At 43.4% G+C, this 17,341-nt stretch overlaps 1 protein-coding gene across 1 annotated transcript in view; it reads left to right on the top strand.

Moving 5' to 3' along the window:
- The first annotated feature begins 3,528 nt into the window (after window positions 1-3,528).
- The window catches only part of LOC121008833 (rac GTPase-activating protein 1-like), a 35,791-nt gene continuing 21,978 nt past the window's right edge, over window positions 3,529-17,341 (top strand). Inside the window, exons 1-3 of the mRNA XM_040441532.1 lie at window positions 3,529-3,613; window positions 8,424-8,626; window positions 9,129-9,265. Coding sequence (XP_040297466.1) covers window positions 3,529-3,613; window positions 8,424-8,626; window positions 9,129-9,265 — 425 coding nt within the window. The remainder of the gene's footprint in view (window positions 3,614-8,423; window positions 8,627-9,128; window positions 9,266-17,341) is intronic.

Here is a 17,341-nt window from a genome sequence, read left to right as displayed (position 1 = left end):
TTTTACTTTGCATTCTGTATTCAGAATGCTATTATTTTCCCTTATAACCATGTTATAAGGGAAAATAATACAATCTACAGAACACCGATCCCAAGCCTGAATCTCTGTGAATAAGTTCGGGTTTGGGTACCAAACATGCTGATTTTTCTCACGCGCGTGCAAAACGCATTACAATGTTTTGCACTCGCGCGGAAAAATCGTGCATGTTCCCGCAACGCACCCGCACCTTTTCCCGCAACTCCCGTGTGAGAGAGGCCTAACAGTCTTGTAGAAATCCTGCAGACAGAGAGGCTCCTGCGGCAGTCAGTTGTCTTACAGCCAGACATAGGACAGTGATGAGGAAGAAGATTTCTTTCTATATTCCTCAGTTTTAATTGTAATATGACACAAAATATGTGCAAAGGAAAGGACAAGATAAATGAAGGTAGAGCGTTTTTTTTTTTTTTGTTAGTTTTTTTTTCCTGTATTTCCTATGTGCAGTGTTTTTAACCCCTTAATGATGGCTTCTGGTATGGCAGAAATCCGGCCTGTAAAATTGGCACCGAATCAGAAGCAGAGCAGGCCCCATAGCCGCCGGATTTCTGCTGTTCATGAACATTTAACCCCTGAGTGACTGTTTCTCGGGGCTCAAAGGGCTCCCCTGTGCAGCGATTGAAGGAGCCAATCATTCACAATTCCTTTAAAGGCCACACGGCGACCACAGAGCTAGTTCGTATGGAGCTCTGCCTGTGGGTAATTCACAGCAGTCAGTGGGAGAAGCGATCGCGTGTTCAAGTCCCCTAGGGAAACTTAAAGTGAAAAAAAAGTAAAAAAAATACATATTAAAAATAGAAAACAACAATAATAAAGATCACAGGCATCGCCATGTCCCAAAATCCCTGAAATATTAACCTATAAATTGTTTTTTATCCCATACGGTGAACCATTAATGGGAAAAAAAAAATTGGAAAAAATGGCTGATTTGCCTTTTTGTCACTTCACCTCCCAGTAAAAAAAACTGTGGATACCCCTGCAAAAATGGCCTATCACAGAGCTTTTTCGACATAACTATAAAAAAAGTTCTGGGGTTCAGAATATGGCGATGCAAAGAAAAAATAATAATTATTATTATTATTATTAAAAAAAAAATTTGTTTTGTTTTCCCCCCCCCCCCCCTAAGTATTAAAACACAAGAAAAGCAATATAAATGTGGTATCACCGTAATCATACTGACCCGGAGAATGAAGTTCACCGCTCAGTTTTAGGCCCCTTTCACACCAACGAGTTTTCCGCTCCGGTACAATGCGTGACATGAACGCACAGCACCTGCACTGAATCCTGACCCATTCATTTCAGTGGGTCTTTGTACATTAGCGTTTTTTTTTTTACTCATCAGTTCTGCGTTTTTCACGCAGCCTTGGCCCCATAGAAGTGAATGGGTCTTCAGTGAAAAACGCATTTCATCCGCAAGCAAGTATGCTAAGAGATGTTGTTTGTAAACCTTCAGGTTTTTTTATCACGTGCGTGAAAAACGCATCAAAGCGCATTGCACCCGCGTGGGAAAAAAAACAGAACGCAATCGCAGACAAAACTGACTGAACTTGCTTACAAAATGGTGCGAGTTTCACTGAACGCACCCGGACCTAATCCGTCACGCCCGTGTGAAAGGGGCCTTACTGCACGGGGAAGGCCATAAAGCTGCGGAGGAATTCAATTTAGCTTTTTTTCCAATTCCACCCCTTTTTTACAGCTTTCCCTACATTGTGTGCAATATTAGATGGTGCCAATTAGACAATGCTAATTGTTCCGCAAAGGAACAAACCCTTAGGCCTCTTTCACACGAACAATACGGATTGTGTCCGGATGCGTTCAGTGAAACTCTCATCATTTTTCAGGCAAGTTCAGTCTGTTTTGATGCGTTTTTCACGCGCGTGATAAAAAACTGAAGGTTTACAAACAACATTTCTTAGCAGCCATCCGTGAAAAACGCATTGCATCCGCACTTGCTTTTCACTGAAGCCCCATTCACTTCTATGGGGCCAAGGCTACGTTAAAAACACAGAATATAGAACATGCTGCGTTTTTCACGCAACTCAGAACTGATGCGTGAAAAAAACACAGACCCATAAAAATGAATGGGTCAGGATTCAGTGCGGGTGCTGTGCGTTCACGTCACGCATTGCACCCGCGCGGAAAACTCGCTCGTTACGGCCATGTGAATGGAAAAACAAAAAAAAGTTGTGTTTCCGGGAAGGCAGGGAGTGGAAAAATGAAAATGCTAAATCGTTCTGCCTTTAATGGGTTGGGGAGCACAGTCTTGGCGTCTATCTTTTGCACGCAGTGTATATGATATGTATTTGCAGTTTCTCTGGTAGCCGCGGCGGGTACCGTGTACGTTTCTACCCCCTGCCTGCGTACATTAGCCTCCTTCCAATATACTAAGTGTAGCGCGGCTCCCCGCAGGAGCGCACGTTCCTGCCGTCTACGCTGATGATCGCTTTATAGTTGTCAGGCTGTGATTGCCATCTGTCAGGTCTGTCGCTGGCTGACGGAGGCTATACCTTCATTATAGGGCAGTATATAAAGCAACGTTATAATGGAGTTGTATTATCTGTATTATTTATTTTATTAATTTTTTATTCGTGCCTCTTTGAGGCGTCAGGGCTGAGTTACTTTGTAATACAGAGGAAAAAGCATCATTAAATTAAGCCGCTCAGACACGACGAGGAAGGAATCTGTTCCAGAGGAATATTTCTCACGGCTCTTGACGCCCGGTGAAGAAAAGCAGTTTAGAAAATTGGCGCAGGGCGACACATGCAGAGGTGGAAAAATCCACCTGTACTTAGGACCGAATTTAGCGCAGTACCACCCGATTAAATTCACATGCATTCTAACCAGGGTGGATAAAAATCTGATTTTTTTTTTTTTTTTTTTAAATCAAAAAAATTTGATTCTTATTTCAATAGGATTATTTTTTAATATAAAATGCTTTTTGAGGAAAATATAATTATTACCATCCAAAGGTTATTCCATCATGAAATAAAGATTAGTTTTTTAATTATGTAGAATAAGGCTGTATATGTTTAATTTTTTGTGTGAATAAATTCCATTAATCCATTCACAATGTCGTGCTCTTCCAGAGGTTTTTGTAAGGCTACTTTCACACTGGTGTTTCTGGGTCCGCTTGAGAGATCAGTTTCAGGGCTCTCACAAGCGGCCCCAAACGGATCAGTTTAGCCCCAATGCAATCTGAATGGATAAGGATCCGCTCAGAATGCATCAGTTTACCTCCGTTCAGCCTCCATTCCGCTCTGGAGGCGGACACCAAAACCTGCAGCCAAACGGATCCGTCCTGACTTACAATGTAAGTCAATAGGGACGGATCAGTTTTCACTGACACAATATGGTGCAATTGAAAACGGATCCGCCTCCCATTGACTTTCAGTGTAAGTCAAAACAGATCCGTTTGCATTATCATGAACAAAAATGTTCTCTGTAGGGCAGGAGCTGGATGATCGGATTTTAATATTTTTGTGTTTTTGGAGCAGGATGGGGGAGTCGCAGAAGCGAGCGCTTCAGTCCTACGTCGACCGTTTTCTCAGACTCATCGAGTTCAACTCCGCTACTGAGGAAGGTAAATAGAAAATGTCCACAATATTTGGTGCTTTCTCCACCATTCAGGTCTAAAATAAAAATTCGCAATACTGGAAACTATACAGTGGAGTATCCTATGGAGTGGAAGCTCAAATCTTTGTACATGGTGTAGTGGCCGTGCCAGGGAAATGCAGCTCAGCTTCTGTTCAAGCAAATGGTAGCCCAGCATGGACACTGTGTACTGAGCCATCTGCTTCTGCTCCATACACTATATAGTTTCCAGCACCGTGGCTGCCTGAATCAGCTGATGGTGGGGTTGCCAAGTGTCAGACCTCTATTGATCTGATATTGGGTGACCTATCCTGAGAATGGGTATTCAATATATGTAGCCCGGGAAATCCCTTGCCAACATCAGCCGTACCTGTATGGTGGAAACCAGAAGAGTGAGTGGAGTAGGCTCAGGAGCTGAGCCTGCTCCATACACAGTGGGAGCCGGCTCTGTTATACAGGTTACACCCACCTACAGCAACTAGGTTTGGACATAAACTGGTGAACGTGGCCCCCGGGCCTGGGCACAGTGTCCCTGGGGAAAAAAACAAAAGTGGCCCTATGTTGTAGGTGGGTCCAAACTGACAGAAGGTGGGGCTACACAAGTAGATAGGGCCAGCAATACTGTAGTGCAGCACGAAATACCGCCCCAACAGAACCAAATACCACAGTCCAGCATAAGGTACTGCCGTACCAGCTGCAGTATTCAACAGTATCGAAGTCAATTCAGACCTGCAGTTTGCGGCTTTTACCGGCGGCTGGCGGCCGTGCCATCGGGTCCCCATGCGGCTGTAGGGGGGACCCGATGGCATGGAAGGCAGCGCGATGCCTAAGGAAGGCAGCGCGATGCCTTCCGGTGTTGAGCCTGTGAGATCCAGTCCCCTGGATCTCACAGGCCGGATGCTGTATGAGTATTACACACAGTATTACTCATACAGCCAATGCATTCCAATACAGAAGTATTGGAATGCATTGTAAAGGATTAGACCCCCAAAAGTTCAAGTCCTAAATAAAGTGAAAAAAAAGTTGAAAAAATAAAGTTTTCCCCCCAAAAAAAATTAAGTTTCAAGTAAAAATAAACAAAAACGTTATTTTCCCCAAATAAAGTAAAAAAAAAAAATAGGGGGGGGAGTATACATATTAGGTATCGCCGCGTCCGTATCGACCGGCTCTATAAACATATCACATGACCTTACCCTTCAGATGAACACCGTAAAAAATAAAAACTGTGCTAAATAAACCATTTTTTTGTCACCTTACATCACAAAAATTACAACAGCAAGCGATCAAAAAGACGTTTGCCCACCAAAATAGCACCAATCTAACCGTCGCCTCATCCCGCAATAAATGAGCCCCTACCTGAGACAATTGCCCAAAAAGTAAAAAAACTATGGCTCAGAATATGGAGACACTAAAACATAATTTTGTCACCTTACATCACAAAAAGTGTAATAGCAAGCGATCAAAAAGTCACACGCACCCCAAAATAGTGCCAATAAAATCGTCATCTCATCCCGCAAAAATCATACCCTATCCAAGGTAATCGCCCAAAAAATGAAAAAATTATGGCTCTGACTATGGAAACACTAAAACATGATTATTTTTTTGTTTCAAAAAAGAAATCATTGTGTAAAACTTACATAAACAAAAAAAAAGTATACATATTAGGCATCGCCGCATCCGTGACAACCTGGTCTATAAAAATACCACATGATCTAACCTGTCAGATGAATGTTGTAAATAACAAAAAATAAAAACGGTGCCAAAACAGCCATTTCTTGTTACCTTGCCTCACAAAGTGTCATATAGAGCAACCAAAAATATGTACCGTAAAATAGTACCAACAAAACTTCCACCCTATCCCGTAGTTTCTAAAATGGGGTCACTTTTATGGAGTTTCTACTCTAGGGGTGCATCAGGGGGGCTTCAAATGGGACATGGTGTCAAAAAACCAGCACAGCAGAATCTGCCTTCCAAAAACCGTATGGCATTCCTTTCCTTCTGCGCACTGCCGTGTGCCCGTACAGCGGTTTACGACCACATATGGGGTGTTTCTGTAAACTACAGACTCAGGGCCATAAATATTGAGTTTTGGTTTGGCTGTTAACCCTTGCTTTGTTACTGGAAAAAAATTGATTAAAATGGAAAATTTGCCCATTTGCCATAACTCTTGTGGAACACCTAAAGGGTTAACGACGTTTGTAAAAATCTGTTTTGAATACCTTGAGGGGTGTAGTTTCTAGAATGGGTCATTTTTGGAGTGTTTCTATTTCGTAAGCCTCGCAAAGTGACTTCAGACCTTTAAGATTTGCTTCTAAACTTCTAAGCCTTGTAACCATCCCCAAAAAATAAAATCATTCCCAAAATGATCCAAACATGAAGTAGACATATGGGGAATGTAAAGTAATAACTTTTTTTGGAGGTGTTACTATCTATTATTGAAGTAGAGAAATTGAAACTTGGAAATTTGCTATTTTTTTTACACATTTTTGGTAAATTTGCTATTTTTTTATAAATAAAAATTTAATTTTTTTGACTTCATTTTACCAGTGTCATGGAGTACAATATGTGACGAAAAAACAATCTCAGAATGGCCTGGATAAGTCAAAGCGTTTTTAAAGTTATCAGCACTGGTCAGATTTGCAAAACATGGCCTGGTCCTTAAGGTGAAATAAGGCTGTGTCCTAAAGGGTTAAGGCTACTTTCACACTTGCGTTTTGGGCGGATCCGTCATGGATTTGCAAAAACTGATCCGTTACAATAATTCAACCGCATGCATCCGTCATGAACAGATCCGGTTGTATTATGTCTTCTATAGCCATGACGGATCCGTCTTGAACACCATTGAAAGTCAATGGAGGACGGATCCGTTTTCTATTGTGCCAGAGAAAACGGATCCGTCCCCATCGACTTACATTGTGTGTCAGGACGGATCCGTTTGGCTCAGTTTCATCAGACAGACACCGAAACTCTGCAAGCAGCGTTTGGGGACCACCTTATGTACTATGTTACCTCCAAAGCGGAATGGAGACGGAACGGAGGCAAACTGATGCGTTCTGAGCGGATCCTTTTCCATTCAGAATGCATTAAGGGCAAAACTCATCCGTTTTGGACCGCGTGTGAGAGCCCTGAACGGATATCACAAACGGAAAGCCAAAACGCCAGTGTGAAAGTAGCCTAAGTTGTGAAAGTTATTGAAAATTATACAAACGTGTTATCACTTAAATCACACTGAACTGCAGAATAAACATAACATGAGCACCGTAAAAAGGAAGCCCTAAATAATAGCAGACTCCCCCCGTTCCAAGGTTTTCAGTACACGAGCAGCTGCGTGTGGCTGTTCTTGGAACTCCAAGGACTAGTAGAACATAACTTTTATTATTGATTTAAAAAAATAAAATGGATGGGTAATATGACTGTACAAATGGGGGTTTGGTGAATTGGGTACTTGTCTGGGGTCGGCTAGCTTTCCCTAGAGTCTGCGAGAGTGCAGCCCGCTAAATTCTGCCCTTACACTGGCATAGCGGAGCACCCCAGCCGGTCCTCGTACATAAGCCCTAACCTGACAACTCCCTGGCACTGCAGAGACCATTTAACCCCTCCAACGCGTTATTAGACTTTTCCTCATTTAACCCTTTGTATAGTGATACTCAGGAATATAACTTTTCTTAGAACTCTCATAGAAGTGAAGGAAGCCGGCGAACGGGGGTCCTGGTCTAAAGATAAATGCGGGTCCTAGACCTTTATGGCATAGCCTGTAAAAACAATAAAAAATAAACTAAGACGAATGTGATCCTGATTGGATTAGCCCCCTACAACATGGCGGCTGATATGGCTTTGTCTAATTGATAACTTATAGATTGCGGTGGATACATTGTACTATATATTTCACGCAATATTGAATAATAGATAATAGTCGCAGTTCATTTAGTATTACCCCCACATTATAAAATCTGTTCACAATTCACGCACACAGAGGGGCCGATATCGATCCAAAGCTAATGACAGAACCGGTCCATAGTAGACGTCAGCGGACGGGCGGTAATCATAGTCACCGCCCGTATTGTCATTCCCACAGTCCTTTTATGCAAATAGATTTCCAATCACACGTGACTTCCAAATAAAGGTATGTCCACAATAAGGACTGATAATTTAGTCCCTGATAATTGTGGACCTAAATTTAAAAAATGAAAGAAAGTGCACCAGGATAAAAGGAACCTGTCACATAGAACATGGTGTCTGAGCTGAAGGCAGCATGTTATAGAGCAGGAGGAGCTGAGCAGATTGATATATGGTTTTGATCCGGGTACATGGGCTTTGACGTCCAGGAGGCGGTCCTGTCCGTGATTGACGGCTCTCTGTATACACAGTCATAGAGGGCAGGCTGTCAATCACTGATGGGACCGCCTCCTCATAGAGGGCAGGCTGTCAATCACTGATAGGACCGCTCCTCATAGAGGGCAGGCTGTCAATCACTGATAGGACCGCCTCCTCATAGAGGGCAGGCTGTCAATCACTGATAGGACCGCCTCCTCATAGAGGGCAGGCTGTCAATCACTGATAGGAACGCCTCCTGGACTTCAAAGCCCAGAATGAGCAGAGATATCAAATGCATAAAAAAATAAGAGTTTTACTGAATCTTTTCCTATACAACCATATATCCGTCTGCTCAGCTCATCCAGCTCTATAACATTGTGCCTGCAGATTACTTCACATTTTAATGTTGGCGAGTTCCCTTTAAGAAGATATACATGGATATAATGGGTAATTTTTCTTTATCCTAATTGCCTTTTCGCCCACAGATTTTATCCAGGTTGCTCAAAGTTTTGAGGCATCGAGGAAGAGATGGCAGCTGACGGAGAAGGTGCTGAGGGAGAAACAGGAGACTTTATTGCGATGTGAGATCGATCGCTCAGCGCTGCAGGTGAAGCTGAAGCATGCCCGCAATCAGGTGGACGTGGAGATGAAGCGCCGTCAGAGAGCAGAGACCGAGCTGCAGACTGTGGTAACTGTCCATAGAGGACCATACATGTGTCATAACTGTGACGCCTAGAGTAGCAGAATTCCTTAAAGGGCATTCCCCATCTTGGACTTTGTGGGCATATCGCTAGGATATTCCCCCCCCCCCCCCCCCCCCCCCCCCCCCCCCCCCCCCCCCCCCCCCCCCCCCCCCCCCCCCCCCCCCCCCCCCACCCCCCAATGTCGGATAGGTGCTGATAGGGCCGCCCTCCATTCATTTCTATGGGACTGATGAAAATAGCAGAGCTTGGCACTGGACTAAATAAATAGGAAGCGCGGCCACTGCTCTGTTCACTTCTGTGGTGCTTACGGAAATAACAGAGCCAGCGCTCGACTATTTTCGGCGCTCCTATAGAAATGAATGGAGGGCAGCCGTACCCTCCGGCACATTGTGGGCTCTGTTCTAAGTGTAGGTGCGGGTCCCAGAGGGGTTAATATGGATATAGAAGTCTCTAGAATCTGCTGCAACAATTAATCTTTTACAACAGGAGCGTCAGATGCAGCTGATTGGGGAAGTTATACAGATACAGAATGATGGTCAGACCACAGTGCCTCTTAGCGACTCTGTTTTGGCGTTCTTCGGGGGACCCCGCTCCAATCCTGCAGCCCATGGAGCTGGAAACAGGTACAGTATGTGCACAAGGCATCATAAAAACATGGGAGATTTCATGACATATGGGCCTTCTCATAGAAGTACGATTAATCCTCATTTCATTCAATACGAGCTATTTAGTTCTGTATTCAGTGCGCTCCGGAGCTCCCCCTTGTGGTGGCTGCAGGTTGCCAGCATGTTGTCTTTTAACCCCTTTTGTTGTGCATTTTCATGAGTGTACAGTATTATCTAAAGATATTATAGCCAAAATGAATGCTCATTGCCTTTAAGAATGAAATCAGCTTGAACCAAAGTTCTGTTATGTGGCTGAAGAGGCCAAGATGAGTTCATGAAAGTTCAGTTTCTATTGGAGTTATGGTAAATATAAAGGACATTGTATTTTTAAAAGTTATTGCTAAAAGATATGGGTTTATCTATAGGGAGTATACTAGCTTCTCCAGACACATGTCTGTCTGAAGGGAACAATGTTTGTTTCATGGCTAAACCATGACAAGATAAGAATAAATTTATCCTTAAGACACATCTGGTGTGTGATGTCTATTCATATATTCATAAGTATTATATATATTCATGTGTCCATTTATTTAGCTTTTAGTATGAAAACATATACTGATTCATATATAATATGCAATATTGATATATAGTATAACCGAGTATTAAGGTATACTTTATGCCGTGTGTATATCATTGAATGGATCTAGTCTTAGAAGGTATAGAAAGCATTAAGGTTTTCTGCTAATGGAAGTTTCTCAGAAAAGCTAATGTTATTCCAGGCGTCGTTACTCATTAGCTTGGACAGTTAGATATACAAACCCACGGTGCAAGTGTAAGGCCCATTGTATTTCTGATCAAACCCATAAATTCAAGAGTCTGGGAAAATCATAAGGCCTCTTTCACACGGGCGTTGCGGGAAAATAGTAGCGGGTGCGTTACGGGAACACCCGCGATTTTTCCGCACAAGTGCAAAAACATTGTAATACGTTGTGCACGCGCGTGAGAAAAATCGCGCTTGTTCTGGTACCCGAACTTCTTCACAAGAAGTTCGGGCTTGGGATCGGTGTTCTGTAGATTGTATTATTTCCCCTTATAACATGGTTATAAGGAAAAATAATAGCATTCTGAATACAGAATGCATAGTACAATAGGGCTGGAGGGGTTAAAATAAATAAATAAATAATAATTTAACTCACCTTAGTCACTTGATCGCGTAGCCCGGCATCTCCTTCTGTCTCCTTTGCTGAAACAGGACCTGTGAGTGAGCGTCATTACAGGTCAAGGACCTTTGATGACGTCACTCCGGTCATCACATGATCCATCACCAATGGTAAAAGATCATGTGACGTACCATGTGATGACCGCAGTGACGTCATCAAAGGTCCTGTTCCTGTAATTAATGCTCACCACAGGTCCTATTCAACAAAGGAGACAGAAGAGATGCCGCGGGCCGCGATCAAGTGGACTAAGGTGAGTTAAATTATTATTATTTTTTTAACCCCTCCCAGCGCTGTTTTACTATGCATTCTGTATTCAGAATGCTACTTATTCTTCCCTTATAACAATGTTATAAGGGAAAATAATAATGATCGTGTCTCCTAGCAAACCCCGTGCGTGAAAATCGCACCGCATCCGCACTTGCTTGCGGATGCTTGCGATTTTCAACGCAACCCCATTCACTTCTATAGGGCTGCGTTGCGTGAAAAACGCAGGAATATAGAGCATGCTGAGATTTTCACGCAACGCATAAGTGATGCTGTTGAAAATTACGCTAATGTGAACAGCCCCCATAGAAATGAATGGGTCGGTATTCAGTGTGGTGCAATGCGTTCACCTCACGCATCGCATCCACGCGAATACTCGCCCGTGTGAAAGGGGCCTAATGGTACCAGTAAGTCTGGAAAGATTACTTCAGAGTGTCAGAGAAGTATCCCTCCTCTTTGATATACGTTGAGAAAGGTTAATAGGTACTCATAAAATAAAGCCACGTTATCTAAGTTTTCACTTAAAAGTTTGATGATACAACAGTGCCATCTGGAGGCAGATGGACAATATTATATTTAACTTTTTTTTTTTTTTTTTTATACCATGTCAAGGGTTAATATGACATAATTGTGTTATTAGCATACGAATACACCCACCTTACCTGATTGGAAATCCCTAAGGCTGAGTTCACACGAGCGGATGCACGGCATCCGCTCGTGTGAACCCAGCCTAATCCAGAAGGGGATGATTCTTAGATAAGGTGGGGAATAATTACTCGTATGCAGAGCATCAGGGGGACACCAAAAAGAAAAACTCACAAAGAAAACTGACCACAAGAAAGATATACCAAAAGAAACTTGGATTATATTTTGACTACTATCTGAAACTCTGTCTACCTTTTGACCCGGTAACGTATACTGTGCTTATCGCTCGTGATATTAATAAGATATTTCTCTCGGTATATAGCCAAAAGTCCCCATACTGTGGGAATATATAGTGTTAGGCGCCTCCATAATGCTGATTATTCTCTTAGCAAAGATGCATATTGCTAATGGAAGATCTGACATTATTTGAAAAGAGGGCAAAACCCTTGGGAAGTTATATTCCGTAGTCTGGTTGCCGAGCTGAATATTGTATCATATTAATATCATATATTTTTGATTGGTCATAGGGAAACAGAGTTAAAGGGTTTCTGTCACCCCACAAAACTCTTTTTATTTTTTTTTGGATAGTTAGATTCCTCATAGCGTGATATAGGAGAATATAATAGTCTTACTTACTTTCATGCGGCCGATTCTTTATAAAACAAAGTTTTATAATATGTAAATGAGGGCTCTACCAGCAAGTAGGGCGTCTACTTGCTGGTAGCCGCAGAAGAAAACCGCCCCCTCGCCGTGTTGATTGACAGGGCCAGCCGTGATCTCCTCCTCCGGCCGGCCCTGTCAGTAATTCAAAAATCGCACGCCTCTGGTCATTCGGCGCAGGCGCTCTGAGATGAGGAGGCTCATCTCCTCAGCACTCCCTCAGTGCGCCGATGACGTCTTCTCTTTCGATGATGTCATCGGCGCAGGCGCACTGAGGGAGTGCTGAGGAGACGAGCCTCCTCATCTCAGAGCGAGGGGGCGGTTAAGTAGACGCCCTACTTGCTGGTAGAGCCCTCATTTACATATTATAAAACTTTGTTTTATAAAGAATCGGCCGCATGAAAGTAAGTAAGACTATTATATTCTCCTATATCGCACTATGAGGAATCTAACTATCCAAAAAAAAAAAGAGTTTTGTGGGGTGATAGAAACCCTTTAAGGGATAACATTTATTCCTACTGTATAATCCGTGTTTTGTTATAGCCTGTTTGGTAAACAGAAGACCCTAAGTTTCTCCTGGTATATAAATCATTGGTCTGTTTGTTAAAAGTATAGCATAGCGTTTTGTCATCAGTAACTTTAAGTTGTACTGTGCTGGTGAGATAGTGGTGTGTTAGCACCACCGTGTGGCATATTTTGGGTATTATTTTACAGCTTCATTGTTTGTCTTTGAAATCGTATTGATTTTATATTCTTGGTTTGTATTGTGTATAATCTATTAGGCTACTTTCACACTTGCGTTCGGGGTTCCGCTTGTGAGTTCCGTTTGAAGGCTCTCACAAGCGGCCCCGAACGGATCCGTACGGCCCCCCAATGCATTCGGAGTGGATTCGGAATCCGCTCAGAATGCATCAGTCCTGGCACCGTTTGGCCTCCGTTCCCGCTCAGCAGGCGGACACCCGAACGCAGCTTGCAGCGTTCGGGTGTCCGCCTGGCCGTGCGGAGCCAAACGGATCCGTCCAGACTTACAATTCAAGTCAATGGGGACGGATCCGTTTGACGTTGACACAATATGGTGCAATTGCAAACGGATCCGTCCCCCATTGACTTTCAATGTAAAGTCAGGAGTCCCTATTAGGCTGCGTTCACACGGGCGAGATTTCCGCGCGGGTGCAATGCGGTAGGTGAACGTATTGCACCCGCACTGAATCCCGACCAATTTATTTCAATGGGGCTGTTCAGATGAGCGGTGATTTTCACGCATCACTTGTGCATTGCGTGAAAATCGCAGCATGCTCTATATTCTGCGTTTTTCACGCAACGCAGGCCCCATAGAAGTGAATGGGGTTGCGTGAAAATCGCAAGCAAGTGCGGATGCGGTGCGATTTTCATGCACTGTTGCTAGGAGACTATCGGGATGGAGACCCGATCATTATTATTTTCCCTTATAACATGGTTATAAGGGAAAATAATAGCAATCCGAATACAGAATGCATAGTAAACTAGCGCTGGAGGGGTTAAAAAAAAAAATATATAATAATTTAACTCGCCTTAGTCCACTTGATAGCGTAGCCCGGCATCTCCTTCTGTCTCCTTTGCTGAACAGGACCTGTGGTGAGCATTCATTACAGGTAAAGGACCTTTGGTGACGTCGCTCCGGTCATCACATGATCCATCACATGATCTTTTACCATGGTGATGGATCATGTGGTGACCGGAGTGACGTCACCAAAGGTCCTTTACCTGTAATTAATGCTCACCACAGGTCCTGTTCAGCAAAGGAGACAGAAGGAGATGCCGGGCCGCGATCAAGTGGACTAAGGTGAGTTAAATTATTTTTTTATTTTTTTTAACCCCTCCAGCGCTAGTTTACTATGCATTCTGTATTCAGAATGCTATTTATTTTCCCTTATAACTATGTTATAAGGGGAAATAATACAATCTACAGAACACCGATCCCAAGCCCGAACTTCTGTGAAGAAGTTTGGGTTTGGGTACCAAAAACATGCGCGATTTTTCTTACGCAGCGTGCAAAACGCATTACAATGTTTTGCACGCCAGTGCGGAAAATCGCGGGTGTTCCCGCAACGCACCCGCCACATTTTCCCGCAAAGCCCGTGTTGAACCCCAGCCCTTAATATACCATCAGATCGGAGTTTTCTCCAATCCGATGGTATATTTTAACTTGAAGCGTCCCCCATCACCATGGGAACGCCTCTGTTAAGAATATACCATCGGATTTGAGTTACATCGTGAAACTCAGATCCAACAGTATATTCTAAACACAGAGGCGTTCCCATGGTGATGGGGACGCTTCAAGTTAGAACTATACTAAAAAAAACTGTGTACATGACTGCCCCCTGCTGCCTGGCAGGTGCTGCCAGGCAGCAGGGGGCATACCCCCCCCTGTATTTAACTCATTGGCCAATGCGGCCCCCCTCCCTCCCCTGTATTTAACTCATTGGTGGCCCCTCCCTCCCCTGTATTTAACTCATTGGTTGCCAGTGCGGCCGGCCCCCCCCCCCCCCCCTATATTTAACTCATTGGTGGCCAGTGACAGGGGGTGATCAGGTAGTCTATATGGGGTGATCACCCCCCCTGTAGGCTCCATTCAGACGTCCGTATGTTTTTTACGGATACATGGATCGGATCCGCAAAACACATACGGACATCTGAATGGAGCCTTACAGGGGGGTGATCAATGACAGGGGGGTGATCACCCCATATAGACTCCCTGATCACCCCCTGTCATTGATCACCCCCCTGTAAGGCTCCATTCAGACATTTTTTTGGCCCAAGTTAGCGGAAATATTATTATTTTTTTTTTATTACAAAGTCTCATATTCCACTAACTTGTGTCAAAATAAAATCTCACATGAAGTCACCATACCCCTCACGGAATCCAAATGCGTAAAATTTTTTAGACATTTATATTCCAGACTTCTAGCGCTTTAGGGCCCCTAAAATGCCAGGGCAGTAAAAATACCCCACATGTGACCCCATTTCGGAAAGAAGACCAACCCCAAGGTATTCCGTGAGGGGCATATTGAGTCCATGAAAGATTGAAATTTTTGTCCCAAGTTAGCGGAAAGGGAGACTTTGTGAGAAAAAAAAAAAAAAAAATCAATTTCCGCTAACTTGTGCCAAAAAAAAATAAATTCTATGAACTCGCCTTGCCCCTCATTGAATACCTTTCCAAAATGGGGTCACATGTGGTGTATTTATACTGCCCTGGCATTTTAGGGCCCGTAAAGCGTGAGAAGAAGTCTGGGATCCAAATGTCTAAAAATGCCCTCATAAAAGGAATATGGGCCCCTTTGCGCATCTAGGCTGCAAAAAAGTGTCACACATGTGGTATCGCCGTACTCAGGAGAAGTTGGGCAATGTGTTTTGGGGTGTCATTTTACATATACCCATGCTGGGTGAGATAAATATCTCTTGGTCAAATGCCAACTTTGTATAAAAAGTGGGAAAAGTTGTCTTTTCCCAAGATATTTCTCTCACCCAGCATGGGTATATGTAAAATGACACCCCAAAACACATTGCCCAACTTCTCCTGAGTACGGCAATACCAGATGTGTGACACTTTTTTGCAGCCTAGGTGGGCAAAGGGGCCCACATTCCAAAGAGCACCTTTAGGATTTCACCGGCCATTTTTTACAGATTTTGATTTCAAACTACTTACCACACATTAGGGCCCCTAGAATGCCAGGGCAGTATAACTACCCCACAAGTGACCCCATTTTGGAAAGAAGACACCCCAAGGTATTCGCTGATGGGCATAGTGAGTTCATGGAAGTTTTTATTTTTTGTCACAAGTTAGTGGAATATGAGACTTTGTAAGAAAAAAAAATAAAAAATCATCATTTTCAGCTAACTTGTGACAAAAAAAAAAAAGTTCTATGAACTCACTATGCCCATCAGCGAATACCTTAGGGTGTCTACTTTCCGAAATGGGGTCATTTGTGGGGTGTTTGTACTGTCTGGGCATTGTAGAACCTCAGGAAACATGACAGGTGCTCAGAAAGTCAGAGCTGCTTCAAAAAGCGGAAATTCACATTTTTGTACCATAGTTTGTAAATGCTATAACTTTTACCCAAACCATTTTTTTTTATCAGACATGTAGAACAATAAATTTAGAGAAAAAATTATATATGGATCTCGTTTTTTTTGCTAAATTTTACAACTGAAAGTGAAAAAATGTCATTTTTTTGCAAAAAAATCTTTAAATTTCGATTAATAACAAAAAAGTAAAAATGTCAGCAGCAATGAAATACCACCAAATGAAAGCTCTATTAGTGAGAAGAAAAGGAGGTAAAATTCATTTGGGTGGTAAGTTGCATGACCGAGCAATAAACGGTGAAGTAGTGTAGGTCAGAAGTGTAAAAAGTGGCCTGGTCATTAAGGGGGTTTAAGCTAGGGGGGCTGAGGTGGTTAAAGGGGTTGTCTCACTTCAGTAAGTGGCATTTGTTATGTAGAGAAAGTTAGTACAAGCCACTTACTAATATATTATTATCCATGTTGCTTCCTTTGCTGGCTTGATTTATTTTTCTATCACATTATACACGGTTCGTTTCCATGGTTAGAGACCACCCTGCAATCCATCAGTGGTGGTCGTGCTTGCACAATATAGAAAAAAAGCACTGGCCTATGTGCGCTTCGATGGTCCCGGCCACCAGAGAGGCTGACTCTTTTTTCCCCTAGTGTGTGTAAGCACGACCACCACTGATGGATTGCAGGGTGGTCGTAACCATGGAAACGAGCAGTGTATAATGTGATGGAAAAATAATTCCAGCCAGCAAAGAAAGCAATATGGACAATCACAATACATTAGTAAAGTGCCTGGTATTAAGAGGACCTTTCACCGATCCTGACATTGTGAACTAAGTATCATGACATATACAGCGGCGCCCAGGGATCTCACTGCACTTGCGGCGCCCAGGGATAATAGTAAGAGCAGTGAGATCCCTGGGCGACGCTCCGTTCTCCCGTTATGTCCTCCGGTATGTTCGGGGACTTGGTTATAGTAGGCGGAGTCTGCCCTTGTTCTGCTGGGCGTCTCCTTCTCCTAGGCTGTAGCGCTGGCCAATCGCAGCACAGAGATCCCAGCCTGGGAGAAAAAAAACTCCCACGGCTGTGAGCTCTGCGCTGCGATTGGCCAGCGCTACAGCTAGAGAAGGAGACGCCCCACAGGAAAAGGGCAGACTCCGCCCTACTATAAACCAAGTCCCGAACATACAGGAGGACATAACGGAGAGAACGGAGCGTCGACCCAGTGATAATAGTAAGTGCAGTGAGATCCCTG

The sequence above is a fragment of the Bufo bufo genome, chromosome 7 (genome assembly GCF_905171765.1).
Source record: "Bufo bufo chromosome 7, aBufBuf1.1, whole genome shotgun sequence".
Taxonomy (NCBI): Eukaryota; Metazoa; Chordata; class Amphibia; order Anura; family Bufonidae; genus Bufo; species Bufo bufo.
The sequence above is the reverse complement of the archived record's forward strand: the minus strand, read 5'-3'. Positions and strand labels throughout refer to the sequence as shown.